This window comes from Lampetra planeri, chromosome 34 (assembly GCF_965212315.1).
Source record: "Lampetra planeri chromosome 34, kcLamPlan1.2.h2, whole genome shotgun sequence".
Lineage (NCBI taxonomy): Eukaryota > Metazoa > Chordata > Hyperoartia > Petromyzontiformes > Petromyzontidae > Lampetra > Lampetra planeri.
The window spans coordinates 10,413,704-10,439,315 of NC_136140.1; the positions used below are offsets into that span (position 1 = coordinate 10,413,704).

At 51.0% G+C, this 25,612-nt stretch overlaps 1 protein-coding gene across 1 annotated transcript in view; it reads left to right on the plus strand.

Annotated features, from left to right (window-relative positions):
• LOC144730134 (copine-8-like) overlaps positions 1-25,612 on the plus strand; it is a 79,902-nt gene that overhangs the window by 36,583 nt on the left and 17,707 nt on the right. The window contains exons 9-13 of the mRNA XM_078610715.1: positions 4,987-5,091; positions 7,979-8,020; positions 12,830-12,905; positions 16,839-16,892; positions 22,856-22,917. Of these exons, the coding sequence (XP_078466841.1) occupies positions 4,987-5,091; positions 7,979-8,020; positions 12,830-12,905; positions 16,839-16,892; positions 22,856-22,917 (339 nt within the window). The remainder of the gene's footprint in view (positions 1-4,986; positions 5,092-7,978; positions 8,021-12,829; positions 12,906-16,838; positions 16,893-22,855; positions 22,918-25,612) is intronic.

Consider the following 25,612-nt stretch of genomic DNA (forward strand, 5'->3'; position numbering starts at 1 on the left):
GGAGTGGAGTCCCATGGGCAACCGATTAAACTGGAACAGGCCCCCTGGGGTCCGGAATGCTGTCTTAGGTTTAGACTCATCGTCGAGTGGCAGCTGCCAGAATCCCGACAGTAAGTCAAGCGTAGAAAAATACTGCGCCCCGGACAATGCGTCCAGGGACTCGTCCACCCTGGGGAGCGGATACGCGTCGGCCACGGAGATTTTATTCAGGCGACGGAAATCCACACAAAATTGCAAGGAGCCGTCTTGCTTTTTAACCAGAACGATAGGTGCTCCCCACGGACTGGATGAAGGCGAAATAATGTCGGCCGTCAGCATGTCATTGACGGCCGAATGAACGTGTTCCTTCTCGGCAGGACTCAGCCGGAAGGGATTCTGCCGGACTGGTGCTGCATCGCCTGTTTCAATGTGGTGGCGTAACAGGTCCGTGCACCCAATATCATATTTGGGCGTGCTGAACACATCGGAAAATTCGATCAGCAGAGCGCGCAGCGCACCCAATTGCACCCTTGACAAATCACTCGAGTCCGCACACAGCGAATCGACCCATTCAAGGTCATCACCCGATGCAATTTTCTGCGCCGGGACGGGATCAACATGTGCAACAAGGCACTCTTCCGCAGGGACCCGTGCGGCGTGAGCAAGCACGGTGCCCTGCGGAATGATGGCCGGCCTAGAACCCGCGTTTAACACCATAACGAACGGGTCCCCATCAGCCCGAACCAACGTTTGAGCCACCGCCAAATCCAGACCCCCGACAGCTCTATTCGATGGACCGAAAAGCACGCCTTGTCCCGCAGTCTCCCCACCCAATGGCTTCCGCAACCGGAGGGGTATCAACATCTGCGAACCCGGGGGCACGTGCACCGTCTGTGTCGCTAGCGCTTGGATCGTCGCGCACGCCGTCCGTATTTCAGTAGGGTTAGACAAAAAAGAAATACGGCGACCCGATGGCAGCTCAATACAACGTTGATCCACGAGAATTTTAATGGGCATCTTAGCCAAAAAATCTGTGCCCAACAGACAAGGAACCGCTAGGGAAGAGGAGACGAAAATAGGTCCCGCCAATTTAATATCACCTATGGAAATGGACGCCCGAATCTGACCAATAATACCCAATGAGCCCCCATTTGCCGCGTAAAATGGCACGTCCACCGGAAGCAGAGGTCGACATTGGACGGGGAGAATGTTATAAATGAGGTCTGATATTATAGTGGCCGACGCTCCCGTGTCCACCAACACCCTGACCTCGACCCCGTCTATGAAACCCGTAACGACCGACGAACCGGCCGCCGCGGCCACAATTCTGTGGCCCAACTCGGACCATTCAATGTCCCCATCGCCCCGTATGAACCCCCCTCTCCGAACCGATTTCCCGACCCCCAATCGCCCATCCTCCGCCGCAAAGCGACGGCCCATGTGTGTCGTGTATGTAGGCCGAGCATGTGAAGTGCCGCGACTTGCCGGGGGTAGTTGGGACGACTTGGGGCCGTGGACGTCGTCCAGCCGAGGTCCCGTGGCGCGCTGACGTGGAGCGCGGCACCCGGACGCCACGTGGCTCCGAAGGCCGCAGTTGTAGCAGGTGATGAGGGACGTCGGAGGTCTCGGTTGCTCCAGCTTGCGGGTCGATCGCAGAGGCAAGCGACCCCCCGACCTCCAATCCCCCGGTCGTGCAGCCGCGAACGCCTCCTCCCATGGGCGAACGACCTGGGGCTTGGTGACCACCGGGCCCGGAGCTGAGACCCCGGCAGCAGTGCAGACGACCACTTGTTTCCGCTGCAGGACCTCGTGCGCTTGAATACTCGTTGCAACACGCAACGAACATATATCCACTTCGTCGGCTGTGTTGATGGGGACCCCCAGGTCCTGTGCCAACTTGAGCAGTTGTTCCAAAACCATAGCGTCCTGCCCCTCCTCGTCCATACGAGGGAACGCGGCATCGGCGAGGGCCAGCAACGCCGTGCGGTAGGCGAGCGCGGTCTCCGTGTCCGCCTTCCGTCGGCCGTAAAATAGGTGGCGGCAGGCCGAAGGTGGTCCATAAACTTTGGCCATGAGGCCCAGCGCAGCCTTGAGCGTGGAGCGGGCCGATCTCGATGTGGACCCGAAGGCCGCGAGCGCGTCGTCGTCCAACATGGCCGGCAGTGCCCGCAGCGCCGTAGCGTCGGACCAGGCCGACATCTCTTGATGCGCCAGGAACCTCTGTTGGAATGCGCCCCAGTCCCCGCCGTCCGCCTTGAAGGCTGTCAACGTGGGAAGGCGCTGCTGGAAGATGATGTCGTCCTCTGCCACGTGGCTCTCCCCCACCGCACCGTCGGTCTGCAAAATGGCGGCCCCTATGGCAGGTGGAAGATGGCGGCCCGTAGCGCGCGCTGATGATGTAAGCGGCCGCGCTTGGAGGACCCCCGCCACGTGGTGCTCGCCATTCCCGCCAAAAGATGTCTGCTCGGTAGAAATGGCGGGAACTGCAAAGTCATTTTGGCGGGAATCAGCGAGGCGAGTCTTTTGAATGTCCGCCGACGTCCCCGCTTCTCCCGACGTGGTGATCTCCGCCAGGATGGACGCTGCGGCGAGTAGCAGCTCCGCCAGGCAGGAGTGCGCCTCGCGGAGTCCGGCATCAGCCCCCAGCCGCTCGTCTGGCGGCCATGAGGGGTCCTGTGGTGCAGGCATCTCCTCCTCTTCTCCCCCTGATGCCTGCTGGCCCGCGTCGTCGTGGTTATCCTCGCGGTCAATCTCGTGAGTCCGATGAGTCTTCCTGGTATCCATGCCTGGAAGACTTTCACTCCTGACGCCAGTTGAAGTATAGTAAACTACGGTGAGAAACCACTTGACGGGTAGCACACTTTATTCACACTTGGGTTATCATAATAACACGTGTTGTCACTACAGCTCACGCTACACGTTCCACCTGACACGGGTGGTAACTACTGCTCATGCTACACGTTCCACCCGGCTACACACCCACGGGCTTTCCAGCCCCGTAGCATCCGGGGGAACCTCTAGACCCACCCCAGCTTGGGTACGGATCACGACCACTGGGTCCCGTGGCCCGGTCCTCACACGGACGTCCGGCCCCCGGGTCCCAAGGTCCCGCCTCTGAGCCACACAGGGCCCCGTCCTTACAAGGACAGCGGGACTAGGTGTCTCAGGGCCCTATCTCTTCCTCCTCCGTCTTCCGTCTTCACTGGTCACCAACTTCTCCTCGAGCGCCCGCGCACCGCCTTATATAGCCCTCCGCTCCAAGGAGACGGAGCCTATGCGGACCGCGATGCGAGCACCCACCCTAACCGACCAATCATCACGCGCTGCCACACGATCCCTTCTTGTGCCAGCGCACATAACCAATCCCCACGCGCTGCCACACGATCCATCACTGTCAGCGCGCGTCACCAACACACAGCCAATCACCATCACATAACCCATGACCCTGCGCTGACCTACGATCCCTCACCGTCAGCGCGCGTCACCAACACACAGCCAATCACCACGTGCTACCCCACGATCCTTACTACCAGCGCGTATCACCACTACACATACACACAAAGACCAAGATCCCCCTATATAGAACATACAGGTTTTTGGGGCAAGTGCTGTTAGTGCGGACCTATGAAGGCCAAGACGGCACGCGAGGGGGTGGTGTGGCAAGCACCACGCCTAGCCGCCAGTGCTAATGTTTACACAGCATACATTTAAGATTCAGTAGACCTAGGGGAGGACCAGAATTGGTTCAAATAATTGCCACTGACATTGGCCTTGAGCGGGAATCGAACATGGGTTGTTGGATCCATAGAACAGTTCAGTAACCACAATGCCACCACAAATACAAAGATCCCCTGTATAGCGTTAACAGACTGTCGGGGAAAGTGCTGTTAGCGAACACCTATAAAGGCCGGCACGGCACATGAGGGGGTAGGTGGCCAACACCACGCCCGGCCGCCTTTATCTCCCAAGCGGTGATGTTTACACACCGCAACATTTGAGGCTGAGCAGACCTAGGGAAGGCCCAGGACTGGTTCAGATTATCGTCACTGGTATTGGCCGTGAACGGGAATCGAACTCGGGTTGCCAGGTTCGTAGGAGAGCCCGCTAAGCGCAACCACACCGCTCCCCGTTATGCTATCACACGTGCGCACACATTCACACACACACTTCCCTCCACGCACTCTCTGCCCCAGCAACCGAGGCTCTCAGTCGAACCCGCCAGTCCACCTTCACTCAGCGGGAGGTCATTCATTCTCCTCTGTTGCCCCGTATGTTTGAAAATCCCTCCCCCCAGCCTTCACCTATTCAGGCTCAGGACCTTCCCTTTTTTTCTCTCTGCCCTTGACTGTTTGTCCCTCTCTATAAAATAAACATGCGCACTATTTCTGTACAGCGTCTTTAGGTGCGGTCACATTCAGAAGCTATATAAATGCAAATTGTATTATATTGTATTCACGCCATGTGTGCATTCCTATCCGGCATCTAAACTTTGTCGTGAGTTAGGGATGACATTCAATTCAGGGACACATTCTTAGATTCCTTGTTTTTACCATCTTCGTTTGTATTGTTTCCATACCTGTCAACCCCTTATCAATTCCTACCTTATTGCAGACCAATTCAGATATTATTGGTCATCCCGTGCTTTTATGAATTTCAACGTTCATCCTATAAAGTCCCATCACAAGGGAGAAACACAAAAAAATTTCATATTGCCCGTATTGAAACGGCTGTATGCCGTATGAACTGAAAAACACAATTTCCCTGTACAAGACTATGGGTAAACCGTATGGGTTGACTGAAATGTGTTTCCCACATTTGATTTGTCCCGTTCGTTGTCGATCTGCCTGCCCCATTATCCAAAATGTAACACGATCATATAATTAGCACGAATACATTTTTTTTTCAATTGATTCTCGTGCAAAACTCGCGGGCCCAAGAATCGATTTTGGACGAGCAATCGCCACTGTGTCGTCACACCGTGCGTGCGGTCCCACGCTGCCCCCCCAGGTTCACGATCTCGCACAAGACAGAGGTGGTGAAGAACACCCTGAACCCCGCGTGGCAACCCTTCAGCATCCCCGTGCGCACCCTCTGCAACGGGGACTTTGACAGGTGAGGAGCACGCAGCGCGCCCTGCGTCGCCTGGGGTGTGGAGACACGTGTGCCGTGTTCCACGACCAATTTCAAGCAGGTCCGAAGCCGTGCCCGGCCTGTTCTCGTTACCGCCTGGCACGGTTCGTTTTGTCGTCGCAACGCTTCAGGGATCGTGCAGCTCCGTGAGCTCAGCCCCTACCCCTCTGCCCTGTCCCACTTGCCTTTGTATTATTAATCTTGATTTGAAGCTTTTATGACTGCAGGAATCCACACTCTTTGCTTCTTTCGGTAAAGTCACGTAGGTAGAATTTTTTTTTTTATTTTAATAAATTTTTATTTTATTTTATACCTACGTGACTTTACCGAAAGAACCAAGGAGTTTGTATGATGACATTTTAGTTTGTTTTAAAGAAGATTGAATCTATGCTTGGGATGGGTAACACTATCCTGGTGATTAAAATGAAAACAAGAACCTGACGTTGTATTCTTAGGTTTTTTTTTATTTTTTATTTTTACTTTTATTAATTTATATTTTTTTACCTACGTGACTTTACCGAAAAAACCTAAGAATATGAATCCTTGCAGTCACGAAAGCTTCAAATCTAGAACCTGACGTTGCCTAGTGAGGTACAAAATCGACCGCGCCTCTTTCCTCATCGTTGACCCCGTGACCTGACGACTGTTTCTGCGAGGCTGCCACTGGAGTCGAGGCCGTGCCTGATTCTCCGGTTCGCAAGCCACGCCGGCACGCTTCCCGGAGGCCGTGGGAACATGGCAACAGTTGGGAAATAGGCCACAGGACGTGAAGACATGCAGCATAACATGCAGCGTGATCGAGATCACTGAGGGGGGGCCACAGTGGTAAGATGTTAACTACCTCGCTTGATATGCAGGAGGTCATAGGTTCGATCCCGACCTTGACGCCTGTATATTTGGAGTTGGAGTGTTTCTTTCCCTGTGGTCGCGTGGATTTTTCTCCAGGTCCGCCGGTTTGTCCCTCAACATTTAGAATTAACATGTGTTTAGACTATTTGGCTGATATGCATCTGCACATGATAAGCCACTTCGTTGAGCTACCATTTGTGGCCAGGTCGCTTCTAAAAAGAGCTATGTATCTCAGTGGGCCTTACTTGGTAAAATAAATATAGTTTCGTTTATAGTTTAGAGAATGGACACACTCTAGGTGATTTGGTCTTAGGTGTAAACTTTATTAATCCACTGCTGGATGAAGGTATCCCTCAAGCCACCATTATCTACCGTGCTCCTGCGATGTACTCACCTAGCACGTGCAAACCAGCTGATTTCATCGCGCCATCTCCTCAGTGGTCCGTCCTCACGAGCTCATTCCATTCTTACCGCCGCCATTATTTTTCAACGGTCGGCCATCATCTCTCCTGAGCGACGTGTCCTGGCACAAACACCTCACGACACGGTGTTAGCTTCCCACCCTGAAGGCGTCACCGGGAATCCTGGTGGACTCGTGAATGGGAGTCACGAGGCATCCCCACGGGCGTGGCGCTCATAACGGCTCTCCATGTCCTCAAACTCACAAACGCTGCGTTGGCTGCTCGCACTCACGGCCTGCTCGGACTTGTCACCGCGCTACCCTATAAATATTTATTTATACGTATTCTATTTTTTTGTTGTACCAGGTAAGCCCCCTGCTGAGCTACGTAGCTCTTTTTCAGAAGCGACCTGGCCACAAATGATAGCCCAACGAAGTGGCTTATCATGTTGACATGTATAGCAGCCAAATACTCTAAACACATGTTGAATATAAATGTGGAGGGAAAAACCGGAGGATCCGGAGAAAAATTAATCGACCACGGGGAGAGAGACAATGCAACTCCAAATATACAGCAGCAGGCGTCAGTCTCTGGTATCGAACCCAGGACCTCCTACATACCAGGCGAGGTAGTTAACCTCTCGCCACCCACAGCGGGTTGGTCTACCTCGCATTGGCACCGAGCCAGGAACGCCGCCTTCTCTTGGCTAGTGGGGCATCCTGTTAGCACGAGTGTTGCCGCGATGTTATTATTATTCACGGTTCGATACGAAATGGAATTGGTAAAGGTGCAGCCCTGCAATGGTTTGCTTACACCACTGCTGCTCAAAGGGCCTCCAGTCGAGCAGGGCTCTACAAAGCCCCTCTTGAGAGTGTTTTGTCCAATTCCTCCACGCTGCCTGTGTATCGCACCAGCTAGCTGTCGTGAGCACATTTATACAAGGCCAAAGAAGCCCAAACGATGCTTGTGTTAAATTCTGTGACCGCCGGATTCTGTTTTCCAAGCTCTGATTCCATTCACGTGGAATTCACTGAATGTAAATACGTAGAAGTGCAGCCCTGCAATTGCATGCCCATACCACTGCTGGCGGAAGGGCCTCCACCACAGCGAGCTCTACAGAGCCAATCGCTTCGTGGTATTTTTGGCCCACTCTTACAGACTTCCCAGAAAAAAACCCGGTTTCATCACGGGCGCAGCTGCCGGGACTGGAGCCGGGGAACAAAGTGGTGTCAACTTGGTTCTCGCGACCTCTGAGCCACCCGGCCGCCTCTGATTATGGGGCGTCTATAAATGGATCAACGTGCATATCCTAGTATTTGCCCCGAGCACGGCAACCCCAAACTTTGTACCCGTGAACTCTCCGCCACCGCCGCGACCTTGGCTTCGCCGAAATTAAAGATCGTCCCTGAAATAGACGCGGGTGGCGTCAGCGTATTCGGTGTCCTCCCGGTGACGCGCGCCCTGCGTGTGTGGACGAGCAGCGTCTGCGCCTATCGACTCCCGCGTGGTCTTAGGTGTTGGCGCATGTCCCCGCGATGTCTCCCGGCTCGCCGACCTTGTCGCGTCATACCTCCCCGCACCCTCCCACCCCCCCGCCCCCACCTCCCGTGCCTCCGCAGGACCATCAAGGTGGACGTGTACGACTGGGATCGAGACGGCAGGTGGGCCACTTTGTTGAACGGGCTCGGAGGGCGCCGTGTGTAGCCGGCAGCGTGGCAGTGTTGGCGCGGTGGCGGCGGTGGCGGTAGAGGGTAAAACTGTGCAGCTCTGCTGCGGTGTCTCGCTCGTGACACATGCTGGTGGAAAGGCCTCCACTAGTGGAAGCTCTGGAGAGCCTCTCTAGAGCAGCGATGGCCACCCGGCATCTCCCGAGCCACATGAAGCTCTTTAATCCACCACATGCAGCTCTATCCAAGGGAGACAACGTAGAACATATCATCACAGTAACAAAGATTAATGAATGTTTCCCGTGCTGTGCCGAATACTAACTCATGGGTACATTTTGGCTCTCGGTCTGTTAGAGGTTGGCCACTTCTGCTCTCGGGGGTGTAGGTAGTGGCGGTAATCTTAATTTATGAAGCATGTGTGGAGGGCATTGCAACTACACTTTTTTTCATAAGAGACTTGTGTCATGAAACTAATATAGTGTACATGTCATCAAAGGTCCAAAATCACAGGGTACAGGGTTGAGACAGTTGGAAATACAAGAGGAGGGAAAATTTCGTTTTAAATATAACTTGAAATGTCAGTAATTGACATTTCAATATATTTTTCCATTACCATGTTCATCACCATCATTATACATCATAAATCAGTCATCATTATCATCATCACATATCCATCATCCTATCCATAATCATCATTATCACCACGAACCAATCACCGTTACTTCAAATCGCACTCGACGTGTGTAAGGGACACCGAGGGGTAAAGTCACGTAGAAGGGAAATAATAAAATAATAAAAATAAAACATAATAAGATAAAATTCTCACGACGTTTCGGCCACAACGCAAGCAGCCGTCCTCAGGTGAAGAACAAGGGCTGTCAGAAAGACAGCGTCCTAATGAACACTGCTAAGCTTGGCAGCGTATTTTTAAGCTAGGTGGGAGGAGGAGAGAGCCTTGACAAAGGAGTTTACATATCAACAGAGGAATTTAGCATATTGATGACAAATGCAGCTTAAAAATACGCTGCCAAGCTTAGCAGTGTTCACTAGGACGCTGTCTTTCCGACAGACCTGTTCTTCACCTGAGGACGGCTGCTTGCGTTGTGGCCGAAACGTCGTGAGAATTTTATCTTATTATGTTTTATTTTTATTATTTTATTATTTCCCTCTTAATTTAGGAGCTTTCGTGACTGCAGGAATTATTCTTTGGTTTTTTTTCGGTTAAGTCACGTCTAAAAATAAAATAATAAATTAAAATAACATATTACGACGTTTCGATTGCAACACAAGCAATCATCATCAGGTATAAAAGAAATAGCAACAAAAATCTAACTAGAAAACTATAGACAGACATACAAGCAGACAGACATCACAACGGCACACAGAGAGAGGACACAAATCGGCACAAAGAGAGGGGTCGTTTCTGTGACGGTCCCTTAAATATAGAGAGGGGGGGCGGGGACGGAGAGAGGGAGGGGGCAGAGAGAATTAGCATATCAATGAGTGTACGGCAACGTACTGCTGTTGCAAGTAAGATGACAATGTGGAACGGGCACGCAAAATTGAAAACGGGCACGCAAAATTGAAAATTAGGAGACAGGCACACGAAAATTAAATAACCTAGCAAAATATCGAAATGTGATGTAATACAACACAGAGAGTCGGTTAACACACAATTAACGCATAGCCTGGTTGATTACGTGTTTCAAAATTTGCTAAGTTAGAATTTTAAGTGTGAAAATTCCAAAGAAAGGACACAGGCAGAGAGAACAAATAGTCAGAAAGAAAAAGGATAAGCTTAAAACTTCCCCGTAGAAGTGGTTCAATCTTAATTTAGGAGCTTTCGTGACTGCAGGAATTATTCTTTGGTTTTTTTCGGTTAAGTCACGTCTAAAAATAAAATAATAAATTAAAATAACATATTACGACGTTTCGATTGCAACGCAAGCAATCATCATCAGGTATAAAAGAAATAGCAACAAAAATCTAACTAGAAAACTATAGACAGACATACAAGCAGACAGACATCACAACGGCACACAGAGAGAGGACACAAATCGGCACAAAGAGAGGGGTCGTTTCTGTGACGGTCCCTTAAATATAGAGAGGGGGGGCGGGGACGGAGAGAGGGAGGGGGCAGAGAGAATTAGCATATCAATGAGTGTACGGCAACGTACTGCTGTTGCAAGTAAGATGACAATGTGGAACGGGCACGCAAAATTGAAAACGGGCACGCAAAATTGAAAATTAGGAGACAGGCACACGAAAATTAAATAACCTAGCAAAATATCGAAATGTGATGTAATACAACACAGAGAGTCGGTTAACACACAATTAACGCATAGCCTGGTTGATTACGTGTTTCAAAATTTGCTAAGTTAGAATTTTAAGTGTGAAAATTCCAAAGAAAGGACACAGGCAGAGAGAACAAATAGTCAGAAAGAAAAAGGATAAGCTTAAAACTTCCCCGTAGAAGTGGTTCAATCTTAATTTAGGAGCTTTCGTGACTGCAGGAATTATTCTTTGGTTTTTTTTCGGTTAAGTCACGTCTGTCTGCTTGTATGTCTGTCTATAGTTTTCTAGTTAGATTTTTGTTGCTATTTCTTTTATACCTGATGATGATTGCTTGTGTTGCAATCGAAACGTCGTAATATGTTTTTTTAATTTATTATTTTATTTTTAGACGTGACTTAACCGAAAAAAACCAAAGAATTATTATTTCCCTTCTACGTGACGTTACCGAAAGAACCAAGAAAATGAATCCATGCAGTCACGAAAGCTTTAAATCGAAAAGGGTAAACCATATTTATCGAGTAGATTTCAAATTGTCGGGTGCTCGCTTTTCCATTGGCTGGACTTCACAGGAGGATCTGGCTCGCGAGTAGACCCCGATTGGAGGGGACACAAAGTAATCAAATAATCGGATTTGCCACGGGGAATTCAAAGGGCAAGAGCCCAGGGAAAATTGAGATGCAAATTAAAGGATGCGTCTGGTGGGGCACGGGGGGCACGGAACGAATTTGCTTGGTGAGAAGGACGGGTCCGTGGGAGGAGGACAAGTGGAGAAGGCGGCCGGGGAGAAGGTGGATCAATAGGAGACCGAGCGGGGGAAGTCGGGGGGCGACTGTTGTTAGCGCCGTAGTGCCTCACGTGCGCTCACCGCTACACAGGGTGGCCGCAAAGTGCCTTTGTATGGGGGGGGGGGGGGGGGGGGAGATAACGGCCCGTACAGGTCCTCGATTCCAGGGGGTCGGCAAACCTGCGGCTGCGGAGCCGCATGCTGCCTCTTTAAGGACTGTGCTTCGTGACGTCATTTATGAAGGGCAATGCGGCTCTTGAAATATTTAGGGGGTTTTTTTCCCTTTTCCGAATTCGACAAAGAAAATGGCTCTTCGTGATGTTTTGGTGGCCAAACCTCTCGCTCTGTTCGAGCTGCCCTCCATCCTCGGGCACGCAGCTGGATTCGTGCCCGAGGTCTCCTTCGCATATTCTTTCAAGTGGATGATGGCTGTTGCTTCGAGTTTCCTCAATAATGCATTTGTCAATCTTTGAGTGTGAAGTGTGGTTCTCCTCGGGGTATTATCGCCGTCGTTGTGACATCTGGGCTTGGGGGCAGTCAGATCAGATCCTCTCCCAATCAATCTGTTGTCCACCTGAATTCTTGATTCGAATAATTCCCGAATTCGGAGGGCATAATGCGCCGGAGAACATTAATATTTCATGCAAAGGGACTGTGACCACCCGGTACGTGTTAACGGATAAATATCTACCCCCCCCCCCCCCCCCCTGCGGTCTGTATGTTAAGCACACAGCTCGAGGTGTACAGACAGAGTCTGCACATTAAGTTATGGATGACCAGAGGCAACACAAGTTTTAATTGCCAGTTTAAAGCCGTCAATGTGTGGCTAATGAAGCTCAAACACCGCCAGGCAACCAGTGTTGTTTAACAACACAATCTTGTGAATCGATTTTGTTTCGTGGGTTACAACTTATTTTCTGTTTCGAGATTTACATTACTTCTCACGTTTTAATCATCGTACGTCTTATCGCGTAACTTCCGCGGTTAAATACGTTATGTTCTTCTGAATTTTCCTTTTAGTTGTTTACACCGAAATTTACATATAACCGAGGTTAGGAATTCGAGACTTTAATTTTCCGGCTGAAGACTCCCCCACCCCGTGTTTAAAATGGGTTCTGTGTCTCGTTCTCCGTCTCGTCTCTCGAGTCTCTCTCCCCGATTCTCACTTCATTCCTTTCTCCTTCTCACGCGTGGCGATCTCACGTCCATCTTTCAAGCGGCACATTATAAATCAAAATTATGATTTCCTCTTTTTGCTGATTTTGATTAAACGGTTTGTGCTTCATAACCATCACCTTTAAAGCGTAGCTGTTATGATTAATGACTTTAAAAAAATATAATTCCGAACAATGTTTAGAAGCTCTGTGAACTGAAACAAATATACCCCGTATAGCTTTTAACAGACTGTTGGGGCATGCGGTTTTAGCGAGCACCTATGAAGGCCAGCATGGCACACGACGGAATGGGTGGCCAGCACCACGCCCGGTCGCCTTTGTATCCCCAGTGGCACCAGATACTCATTTGAGGCTGAGTTGACCCAGGGGAGGCCCAGGGCCGGTTCAGATAATTGTCGCTGGTGTTGGCCATGAGCGGGAATCGAACTCGGGTGCTGGGTTTGTAGCGCTGTGCGTTAAACGCTGCACGGCTATAAAATGACTGAACGCCACCGGGCCCTGCGCTTGATGTCTCCTTCTCCTCGCCCTGGCCCTGCCAACCCCCAACAGCCACGACTTCATCGGAGAGTTCACGACCAGCTACAGGGAGCTGGCGCGCGGACAGAACCAGTTCAACATTTACGAGGTGAGGTGACAACACGGAGGGAGGGGATGCCAGAGGACGATGGCGGGGGGAGAGGGAGACGAAGAGTCGAAGCAGGGAGGGAGGGGAAAGGGGGCGGATGGGGCAGGTTAGGGTATCGCAGAAGCAGGTAGCAACCTTCGGCACAACATGGCCACGATCAGGAATGCTGGCGAACAAAGTTGAGCGGCGCGGACGTCGAGAATAAACGCCTCGTTCGAGACGAACGTCATCATCGCACCTCCTGGCTTTCACATTCCTCCTCGAAGCCATCGGTGTATAACCATCAACAGCATCGGAGCATCACCAGACCAATGTGCAACATCTCCTGTAGTCTACGTGGCCACAATCGCAGTAGTGCGGTTTTTGGCTACGCAACCCAAACTATGGGCCATGTAGTAAACCGCTGTAGTCTACGCTGCTTCAATTGGGAAATAGCAAAACTACGTGAAGCCTTTTCGTGGCTCGCAGACCTCGACATCGAAATTTAGCTCCTGAGGATATTGACAAACACAGGAAGTGAATGGAATGCATTGCTGGAAGAAGGCCCCTAGCCATTTTCATCCCTCACGATCTCACGATCCATCTCAGCGCCCGCACTTGGAGCTGATTCAATCGCTGCTCCTTCCAGCGGGCGGACCGTCCTATCTCTCGGGCTAATAGCGCACTGAGCTGTCAGAGGGCGATTATTGCGAGTGATGGACCCTGGGGTTACGAACGGCCCCATCAGGGGACGGCGTGGGTAGGAGCCAGATTAAAAGAGGTGGACCGTGATGAAGATGAAACTCGCTTATCCGTGTCTGCTCAATTAGGCCGTGTGTGTGTGACACGGCATTGGTGGGTACCATTAATCCACCGATGATTCACTTGTGATTTATAAATGAGTTTCAAATTTAGTTTGAGCTGTCCCTATGCCTGTGTGTGTGTGTATATCGTGGGGAGCAGTAGTGTAACCCTTACCTGCGCCACGAACCCAGCCACCTGAGTTCGATTGTCGCTCATGGCCACCAACACAAGTGAGTGACATTTGTCTTAAATTGTCCTGGGCCTCCCTGAGGTGGACTCAGCCTCAAATGAGTACCTGGTGCGATGTGTAAACATCGTTACTGGGGAGACAAAGGCGGCCAGGCATGGTGCTTCCAAACCCACCCCCTTGTGTGCCGTGCCAGCCTCCATAGGTGCTACTCGCTAACAGCACTTGCCCCAGCAGTCTGTTCAGGCTATACGGGGGATGTGTGTCTTTGTTTTATATATATGACTAACCTTTTGCCCGTCCAAGGACGGGTGTATTGCAGTAAATCTGAAACTTGCAAGCAAAAAGCAGAGCGTGACGTGATAACCATTGCATCCATTCGTGTGCAATTTGTCAGGCCGCGGTGACACACACCTATTTAATTTAAAGGTTATAATCCCTTGTTCATCATGACGTCCTTTTTACTTCGATGTCTCAACAGCGTCACGGAGATCGCGTGACGTGAGGTTATGCCTTTGTAGTGAGGGTTGTAAGTTGACGCCGAGGAGGGGGGAGGAGGCGCCTCGCCCCCCCATGTGGAGTGACGTCACCCGCTAATTATTAATGGAGGGGGGGGGTCCATTTGGAGGACGTCACCTGTTCATGATTATTAATGAGGGGGGCTGTTCGATGTGGTGTGACGTCACCTGCTCATGATTATTAATGAGGGGGGCTGGTCGACGTGGAGTGACGTCACGCGTGTTACACACAGACATTCTTTGGTAAATGTAGTCGTCAATTGTAGTGGTTAGCGCACTGCGCTGAAACCTCCTGGGATTCCCCTAGGTTGACTCAGCCTTAAATAAGTACCCAGTGCAGTGTAAACATCATGCCAAGGAAGACAAAGGCAGCCGGTGGGATGCTGGCCACCCATCCCCTCGTGTGCCGTGCCTGCCTTCATAGGTGCTCGCTAACAGCACTTGCCTCAAAAGTATGATGCAACTGTAATACCGTTGAGGACTCTTGGACACCCGGGGTTGAGGCACACGTATTTATTCCGCAACAGTTGTCACAACCGCGGACATACAATACTGGAGGGGGTATCGGCCCCCTCACCCGGCTAGCTGGGAATACACTGCTAGCTATCTCTGACCTACCTCCTAGTCCTCCACTAACGGGCTAGGGGAGGCTGTCTGGCCCGACACTGGTAAGTCGGGCTACGGTACCCGGAGTCCCAGAGCACTAGCTCTGGTTCTCGGGACCACGCCGCTGGCTCGGTCCTGCGCGGCCCTGACAAGGGCGGCGTCCCAGGGGAGTCCAGGGCTCTAGCTAGACGATCTTCGGTCTTCACTGGTTTAGCTTTAACATTCTGCCCCGAGCCCTCTGACACATCCCCTGTTATACTCAACCCCAGCTGAGGGGTGGGGCCCCGGGCTGCCTGGTGCGGACGTCGTTGAGAGCACCCCCCCCGTGCACTCATGTAGCCCCGCCCACTGTGTTTGTTTCCCATAAGCTGCCATGCATAACGGCTCTCTCTCTAACACCCCTACACAACTATAGGGGGGCTCTTTGTATGTGTGCACAAGGTGAACACTGTGTGTGTGTGTGAACGTGTGCGAGCCTTCGACACTTCACGTGGCCTCGAAGTGCACCTGGCCTGGCACAGGCGCCGTGGTGACATCACTGCCACTTTGTGGCGAATGAAGGCAGCTGTGGAGCGGTGTGTGTGTGTTGGCGAGTGGTGGCACAGTGGTTCACGCTATGTCCCTAATTCGGTTCCCAACCACAGCTAACATCAGTGAGGAGATGGTATGAGAAGAGATTTTTGAGCCTTCCCCATGACGACTCGGCGAGTACCTGGTGTGGCGTGCGGACATCTGGGGAGGCAGAGGTGGCCGGGGCGCAGTTGTGGCCATGCCGTTCGCTTGCATGTGTCAATCCGGCTTGAATTGGTGTTCGCTAGCAGCATTGGCTGCAATTGTCCGTTGAAGGCGACATGCGGGATATTTGTCCTTGCCGAGTGTGTGGGTGTGTGGAGTGGTGCGTGGTGTATGCGGAGAGTGGCGTGCATGGGGAACGGGGATGCAGCACTTCACACCGTGAACCCGGTGACCTTTATTCAATTTCTGGCCTCGGCTAACATAGTTGACGAGCGATATGTGAACCGGTCCTGGGCTTCCTCTAGGTCGGCTCAGCCTCAAACATCCGCACTGGGGACAGGAAGCTGGCGTGGTTGCTCACCGCACCGCTTTCTCGCCGTGCATCTTGATTTATAAACATGCGTTAAGATTATTTTGATTGTTTTCCTGCGATAAATTTCCACACTTTAAGCCGCTTTGTTGAGCTCATTTGTGGCCAAGTCGCGTCTGAAAAATAATACCTCAGTAGGCTGTAGCTGGTGATAACAAAAAATTGTTTCGTATTTATTTTTCTGATCTTGTGCCCCTACTGAACATCTGCGAAAAAGTGCTTCATAGCTCATCGGATTCCTCCAGTCTAAATAAATGTTCTGATTCCGAGAATGCGTTTTCTCAAACTGCACTCGCCCGAGAAATCTATAAGACTATGGGGGTGGGGACCATCATTTGATCGCTGCGTGTGTGTTTCTTCTGCACGTGGGTCTTTGTGCCTTTTGATTCAACGATTTTACACAACGCTATCCCACCAGGTCGCAAGCCCTGCCCAGCTTTTCCAGTCTCTTTTGGAACAAGAGACGGCCAATGCAGAGCAGCCTCCAGGCTCAACCCCCGCTTAGCTTCCGAGATCTGGCGATAATTGGTGTGCATTCTGGATTATTATTATTATTCACTCACGTGCTGCTTTTGTATCGACCTCTACAAACGTGAGCGAGTTGCTATTTGTCTTGTCAATGGTTTCCATTGGCTCTCGTGTGTGGGCGTGGGCGTGTGTGTACCGGTGCCCGCTGACAGCACCAAACGTCTGTGAAGGCTAAACGGGGGATCTTTGTCTTCTGTGTGTTTCAGGTGATCAACCCAAAGAAAAAAGCCAAAAAGAAAAAATATGTCAACTCTGGCACAGTATGTAAAACCCACACTGGCATTCGCACTCACTCAGACACACACAGACTCATGCAGACACACAGACACTGCCAGACACGAGAACACACTAAAATATGTATACATACAATCGAAATGAACACGATATTCCAACTAAGGACACATAAAAGACACACAGAGCCCCTCCCTTCTTCCCCACCCCCAGGCGCTGACATTTACACACTACATTGGTTACTCGAGGCCCTATGTGTATCGTGTTTCAGCCGCTCATGCCGGAGTTGACAACCCTCCAGGTGCAGAGGATCACGTGCACACAGCCGGATGTGTCCCTTGCGTTGGGTGACCTTGCATCAGGAGCCGGAGCTGGGGTCAGGGTTAAAACCGAAATTAGTTTTCTCCCCTAACAATTGTTCCGCTCCAACCAATTTGTACCCCCGGGTTAAGGAGTTAAGGTTATAGGTTCGGGTGAGGATTAGGCCCCGGGTGATACATTTGTTCCGTCAAAGTTTGGAACTGTACTGAAAGCGAACGGAGCAGCTGTTTCGCCAGTAACGGTGGGACGTGGTGTTAGAATTAGGGTTTTAGTTTAATTTGCACGGGTGTAGATTTTCAGACAACGAAATACGCTTTTGTCAGAACGGACTCAGGGATTACAAAATATTTGTCAAGTGATATTGCCTAATATTGGTTCCTCGGAGGAGCGAACCATTCCGTAATCTCCTAATTATAAGATGCGCACTCTGTCCCCCTTTTATTATTAAAGAAAATGTTGTGGATGTCTTACAATCCCGTAGATGTGTGTGCGTGTGACCAGATTGGTGTATTGTTATTGAGACCGGACACAAATTTGGGCTGCGTCTTACTTTCCAGATCACCTTACAATCCGGGAGAATACGGTATCATTTATTCCTGGGGGAGGCAATGAACATTCGAGTGGAAACACAAATCCTCTGACTCCGGGTTCACATCCCCGTCGCAGGAAAATTACCGAGACTCCAGGTGTTCACTTTCGGTGGCTGAACCAAACCCAGACGAGCGAGCTAATTCGAGGCAAAATTTTGGCCTCTTTTTAATTGCATGGAATTAACCGCACGGCAGTCACAACACGCCCCGCCGGTGGAGCACACACGCAGCGCAAAAACACTCGCCCCGCTCGCCCGCACGCTCACTCGCGGTGGTGATCGCCGTCAGCGGCCTCCGGTTTGGCAGGTGGCTGGCGAGGCGACGGCTCGCAGGGCCCCCCCCTCCCCTCTCGCCAGGCTTGCTACGCTTATTAGAAGGATAATTACGTTTCGGCGAGAAGCACAACAAAGCCACAAGAGCGCAAGCTCCAAAACACACAAACACGCGTGGGCGTGGGCCGAACACTCAGCAGCGCGTGCGCGTGCTGCGTAGACTCGGCCTTGAACGAGTAGCCTCCTTGCGGCTACTGGGGAGGGAGACCAAGGCAGCCGCGTAAGCGTGGTCGCTGGTCAGCCCCCCCCCCCCATCGTTGTGCCGTGCCGCCCTTAATAGGTGCTCGCTAAGAGCACTTTGCCCCAACAGTCTGCTATAGGCGATACGAGTGATCTTTGTGCGTGCTGCAGCCAGCACCTCTATTTGGCTTACAAAATAAAACACGCAATGTAATTGGGTGAGAATAGGTTTTCCCCTTTTTTCTAAAATATGTATAGATACACACCGTTTGAGACTTGGCTCGAAAGAAAGCTGTCTCTGGTGTGGACCAATCAGTTTCAAAGTCAATGCATATATGATCAGAGTATGTTTTTTGTTTGCATTCTGACCACAAGTATTGTGGTTAATGCAGACATGATTCCTTGTAAAAGGTTTCAGTTTGGTGTTTTAACATCTTAACACCTGTTTTGTTGCCAGAAAAAAGGGGAAACCCTCTTCTCATATTTTGGTACTGGCAAAGGAGGTCCCATGATGTAATGTAATTGGGTATTGGCCTAAATATCCCAATGCTTGTAAATTACTCCATTGGGATGAAACACACACACCCACATCAGCATTCAGCAACATCATCCCCTATGGCGAATAACTTAAGCTGTATCCTCTTGAATAAGAATCTTGAGACTGAGTGAGGCTCTCCTGTGCAAGTAAAGGAACTTAATAATAATAATGATCACAAATTCAATCGCGGGTGTTTAATTGTTACCGCGGATGTGTTCGGGGGTGTGCCGGTGAAGCTCTCCGGTGTGTGTCGGGTCGTGCCGTTTGGCGTTTCACTCCACCTGCTGGGGCGCCACGGTGGCTCGAAGATGTTAACAGCCTCGCCTGGTACGCAGGAGATCGTGCGTTCGATCCCGACCCTGACGCCTGTATATTTGGAGTTTTGCATGTTTTCCCCATGGACGCCTGGATTTTTCTCTGAGTCCTCCGGGTTTACCCTCCACATTTCGAAACAACAACACCTGTTTAGAGAATTTGGCTGCTTTAAATTTCAACATGATGAGCCACTTCGTTGGGCTATCATTTGTGGCCAGGAGCTGTATCGTTCAGTGGGCCTTACCTGGTGAAATAATAAAAATAGTTTGGTTTTTAATAGTAGCTTCTGCAGGAACTGAATATTTCCATTCAGTTTTCGGCAAAACCTGCAAAGCACATCGGGGAGAGAGCTGTGCAGCTTTGAATGCTGCCCGGATGCGGCTAGAATTGCTAGTGCTCATTGTAGGGATATGGCCACAGACGCACAAGTCCTCGTTCCTTGCTAAATCAGCCACTCAATTGGCGAACAGCACACACAGATGATCGTAAACCTTAGATAAATAAATAAAAATGTAATGATGAATTTTATAACAGCGTAATTGCATCTCACGATCACTGAGGAGTAACCACAGACCAAGCTGGAAGGCTGCCAGATGGTGAGCAGGTGCCAACGGTTGTTCCGCAGTTCCCTATATATCAAGATGTTTTCAGCCAATTACTGAGTGTTTATGTTGCTTGTGGGAGGAAACTGGAGCACCCGGGAAAAAAAACCCACACGTGCGAGGGGGCAACCCTCTATCCCAAACAGAAGGGACAGACGATATCAATCCACACTTTGCCGTACTGCATTCTGCTGGCGAGCCAGGATATTGCCACTCCTCGATTCCCATGGGGTAATGCAGCCGCGTAATGTTGTCATTGGCGCGGTGGCCCACCAACTCTCACCGCCTCCACGGCGAAGGGTTACAGGCCCTCGTGCGGAGCCACCACCGCCCGATGTGTGTTTGCGTGCAACTCCCACGTCGATATTCTCTGTACTGTCAAGGAACACCTCGCTGAGTCTCAAGACCGTGTGTTTCGGAGGGTGCTACTGCATTGGGGTGTTTGGCAGATTCCGTAAACGGGAATTTTGCTTCACGTGCAAGCAGCCGAAACCCCGCCAAGTGCACGAGAGAGCATCACTTAAAGACCCGCACAGATAGATGCAAAATTATAATCACAAGCCTTGCTGTCTCCTGGCCGTGCCATCGTCCGAGCCTACAGTACCCAGAATTCCCAGAGAGCGAGCGGGTCCAGCACCAATCAGCGGCCGACCCTGCCTGGCTGCCGAGATGTGACGAGGTTGGGTGCGTTCAGAGTGATCCAATTTGGTGGTCGGTTTGTGTGATGCAGATATTACCATTTCCCCGTGGATTAGGAACTCGCGCACAATCTGCGGGTGAATTTACTCGTTATTATTGTCCGAGTTTACAACAAAGCCAGCTTTGTTAATGCGACTGCAGCATTTGCTGTTGTTAAACGCAGCCACCTAACCACATATAATTATTATAATTTATTGGTCGATGTGTGTACCATTTATACCAAGCGACAGTTCAATGAGACCATGAGTCTGTTTTTTTAGGAGAGAGTTTGGAATTTAAAACAATGCATATAATCGTCATCAGCCATCATCTATCTACTGCTGTATGAAGGCTTCCTCCTCTAGCCGTCTCCATCCCTCACAGTCACGCGAGATGCATCAAAGCGTCGAGTTCCCGCGCACAGGCCGATCGCGTCGCCCACCGGCCGTCAACATCAGAATGTTTATGCTGGATGAATCCGATGAACTGCGATGCTCTGTTCACGGACATGCACATCTAAATAAAACGTCTAAACATCTTAAACAACGATCAACGATGAATTTAAAGTTGAAACAATAAACTACCCCTTGACAATGCGCACACAACTCGTTTGTCAATGCACTTCAGGATCAGGACCCCCCTCTCGCCGTGCGGGTAATACGGTTCTTTAACTCTAATTCACTGCACCGTTTGGTGAAGGCGGAGGGGAGAGCACAGTTGGGAGCACAGAAGCACAGTACAACAGTAGATTTTTTTTTCTGCACTGCGCTCTCGCTCGTTGGCAATAATTATTTTTTTAATATTTAACTTCGCTTCCAGTGCGATACAGTCGTAGTTCAGCTGTGGCGGTGGCTCCGCTTCAAAAGCAATTGCGTCCGTAACGAGCGAATGAAAAACGAATTTCCAAAATCTAATCGGGGATCGGGAGGCAGGGACGACGCGAGAGCCGGCGCTCGCCGTGACAGCCCGCGGAGGAACGGGAAGTTGGGGAGGACGGGCGGGCGGGCGCGCGTGCGGGATCCCGTGAATACGGTTAGCGAGCACGCGGGGTCGGGCTTAATTGGCGGCACAATCTAAATTTAGCCGGTACCACGGGAGGGCAAATCATCCCTCTCTTGACGATTCTCCATCGGATGCTTTTGGATCAAAACGCACCAGCCGTCTCTCATGCCGCCTCACGATGGGGCCCATTCTTTTCCAAAAATAGAAAAAAAAACTCTTTCTCTACGCAGCAGACTGCCGCGCCACGCTCAAGCGCCTGGTCTTGTCACGTCTCAAAAGCTAAGCAGGCGTGAGCCTCGTTAGGAACTGGATGAGAGACGGTGCGGATGACAGCATAGTAAATGGATTCTCGAATCTTACACGCGTTTAGAGTATTTGACTGCTATAAATGTCCACGTGATCAGCCACTTCATTGGGCTATCGTTTGTGGCCAGGTCGCTTCTGAGTAGTGGGTCTTACCTGGTAAAATACAGACACTTGTTTAGTTTATCTGTACAGCTTTTGAGTGCATGGTGCATTTTCTCTTGTGACTCGCGTTTCTTCCCACGTTACGCCAAACAATGAATGGAATTGGTCAAACGTGCCAACGCTGAAGCACCCTCCTGTAAAAGTCTTGGGACTCCACAAACAAATAGAATATGTTTATCTCCTTCAACCTCGTGGCATTCCAGACCATTATTAACAATATGACGCAGAATAATTTGTTTCAGCAAGCAACGCTGCCCGATAATATTAGTCTGCGTGTGGGGATCAAGGCCGCTGGTCAGCTCCCCCCAATATTCAAACATGCTCAAAATGCCCCCCCCCCCCCCCCAATATATTGCTATAAAAATATTTTTAAAATAATCATTGCTATGCTATGTAAATAAAAACAACAATTTGCTAAACCTTGGCCACAATATCTGGACTTGTCTTCATATAAATCAATGCATAGATTTCTGTTTATATGATTGTGGTCATGATTGTACTTTATTAATCCCTAATCCCAAACATTAAATACAATGAAACAAGAAATGGTAAAAAAGTAAAAACAGAGCAATGTAATACAACACACTATTAGACATAATTGTAACAAAAATAAAGAAAAAGTGCATCCCATGTGTTAGTGATTTTTTTAACATTTTAGGCAGGAAATGGCAGCAAATTCGTTTTCAAATTTAGATTTTTTTTCTGGGTTGGGACCCCCAGACCCCCTGGAAGATTTGGTCCCCCCCAATGTTGACTCCATAGCTACGGCCTTGGTGGGCATACACGATAAGAGGTCTGCGCACATATATATTAATACTATCCATAACGCTCCACAACGAGCTTGCACCCTGGATACACAAGCTCACTACTTGTACAATTAACCAAGCAGGTAGACTCTCTGCCCCTGCTTTTGCCAGTGTAGCGCTGCGATTAGTAATGTCCCCGACCCTCTCGCACCTGCTACAGGTGACCCTGCTGTCCTTCAAAGTGGAATCCGACTACACCTTCCTGGACTACATCAAAGGAGGGTGGGTCAACACGCACATGCAAACCGACACACACACGTAGGCACACTGGAAAGCACGCGTGCGTATACCAATGCGAAACGTTGAGGTGTACATACGCATGGACACACACACACTGACAGGCAAGCACACATGCACACACACAGGTTAGCGCATACATATCTGCACCTCCGATTGGCTACGTACGGTGCGAAAGAAGTGCAACATACACACAATGGCAGGCAAACACATGCACACATACACACAGAGACAAATATCTGCCGTGTAGCCTTAACCAGACTGTTTGGGCAAGTGCTGTTCGTGAGCACCTATCAAGGCTGGCACAGCACACGAGGGGATGGGTCGCCGGCATCACGCCCGGCCGCCTTTGTCTACTCAGTGACAATGTTCACACATCATCACAGGTACTCATTTGTATGTATGTTGAACTTCTTTTGCACCGTACATAGCCAACTGTGCTAATCAGAGGCTGAGTTGACCTAGGGGAGGCCCAGAACCGATTCAGATAATTGTCACCGGTGTTGGCCTTGAGCGAAAATCGAACTCGGGTCGCCGGTTTCGTAGCGTTGCGCGCTCACCGTTGCACTACACCGCGTGCCACACACACACACATACACCCCCAACGACAAGCATACCCACACATGCATGCAAACACTTCCATAGTCTCGCGCCGGCAAGCAGGCATGCTCATGCATGGACACCCACCTGCGCGCATACACACCCACCAAGACAAAGATTCCCCGTATAGCCTTAACAGACTTGCGGGGCAAGTGCTGTTAGCGGCACATGGAGGGGGTGGGTGGCCAGGACCACGCATCCGCACACACCTGGGCGCACACAACTCGAGCTCACCCGCACACCCACGCACGCGCACCCACGCACGCACGCACGAGCACACTTGCACCCACTCACATACGCTCACAAGAGCACCCTCTCGTGCGACAGGCCCCCACCTTCCATCACATGCCTGTAAGATCCCCCTCGCTCGAATACGCCCATCGCCATGGCAACAGAGCCCTGCATAAATAATGCATTGGAAAAAAAACACCCACAGCAGCCAACCGAAGGTGGGAAATGAACGCAAAAAATAAATGGCATATTCATTCAGGACAAAGCCCGGTTGCCTGCATGTGTCCAGGTGGCCACCACAACACAGAAGTTAATTTTGCAATCGCCCTCCAAGGCGGGAGGGACTTGCTAAGGGTGCCCACCTCGTTGCAGCAGGTAACGTCAAAATGTCAGCGCGCCTTTTGGATGTATAAATAATTATCAAATGCACGCATTTGTGGCTCCTCGCTGCATGGCTTCTGTTCGATTCAGGGAAACCACTGACGAATGGGAAGGCACCTGGAGCTGCTACCAACAATCGCCCGAGCCCTGTGGCCGTACATTGGGATGTTTAGCCAACTCCAGTAAATTTGTGTTCATCAGTGAGTGCTGCCCCCCTCCTGCGTGAACCACGGGGCACTTGAATGGATTTCAGAGGTAGTTCTGTGGTGTCCGCCTCCGCAGGCCGCACGGCTCTGCGAGAGATCCGAACGGCTTCTTCATCCCGTGCAACGCGGCATCGTAAACGCGCATCGAAATAAGAGTAGGGATTACAAAAATATTCAAAGACGAAATATTAGCCAGCGGACGCTGACCAAGGGGAGAGAACCGTTTCCTGCCTCGCATCCAAAACCAAAAGCCAGCGCGTGGGTCACAGCCGGGGAGGTCAAGTGGCGAACCCTGGCAGGCAGCGTAAACTTGTTAGCGCGCTGACATTTAAACCTCTCACACCGGCGATGAGAACGAGGCAGCAGCGTGAGACATGCCCCCGCGCCACGCAGCCTGTCCCCCGGCCACCTGCTGCATCCACAAACAACAGCGTCCTCACACCCGAAATTTAGCGCCCTCTCTCCTACAGCTGGGACCGTCGGTGGATTCCGTCAATCAGTCGACTCTCGTGTTGTAATCGGCCGCTCTTTCTGCGCTCGATCACTCGGGCCCCCTTCAAAAATTGCTGCACCACCATCCTGCCTGCCGAAGGCAGGAAACCCCCTACAAGCCGTGACCAGCACGGCGCGGTTGATGATGCTGAAGATGTCACCGTGACCCACCCTTCACTTCCCGTCCAGCGGCACAAGTGGCAGCATAGGTCAGAGTTGGCGGGGTTTTTTGTCCTCCCAACGATTTCCGAATTCTTTCTCCGATCGGTCGAGCAATCGAACCGATAATCGACGGAGCAGTCGATATCTCAAACAATCTGTGGAGCGATCAATTGCCTCGATCGTTGTGTTGCAGCCCGGCCGTACTCTCCACGGTCGCAGCGCTGAAATGGCGACTCCTGTCTGCCGGCCGGCACGACCGCTTTGTTAGGCAGAGGTGGCCGCAACAAAGCGGAGAGCAGCGATCGGTCTCCTTGACGACGTCCCGGTGAAGTGCGTCACGCGTCGGACTTGCCCTGACCCCCGGCAGCAGCCCGGACCAAACGCCGGGGCCGCACGGGAGCGGTTTCACCTCCCTCGCTCGTACGGATGCCAATCGCGTCAAAGTGATTCCTCCCCAACGCGAACGAGCATTTGACGCGTCGGAGCTCATCCCCCGTCTACGACCTCTGAGCCAGCGGTGGAGATTTTCGCGTTTCTGTGGCGGCGGCGGAGAGTCCATCCACAGGACAACGACCGTTGACTTCCACCGCAAAGTGGTATCTATTTTA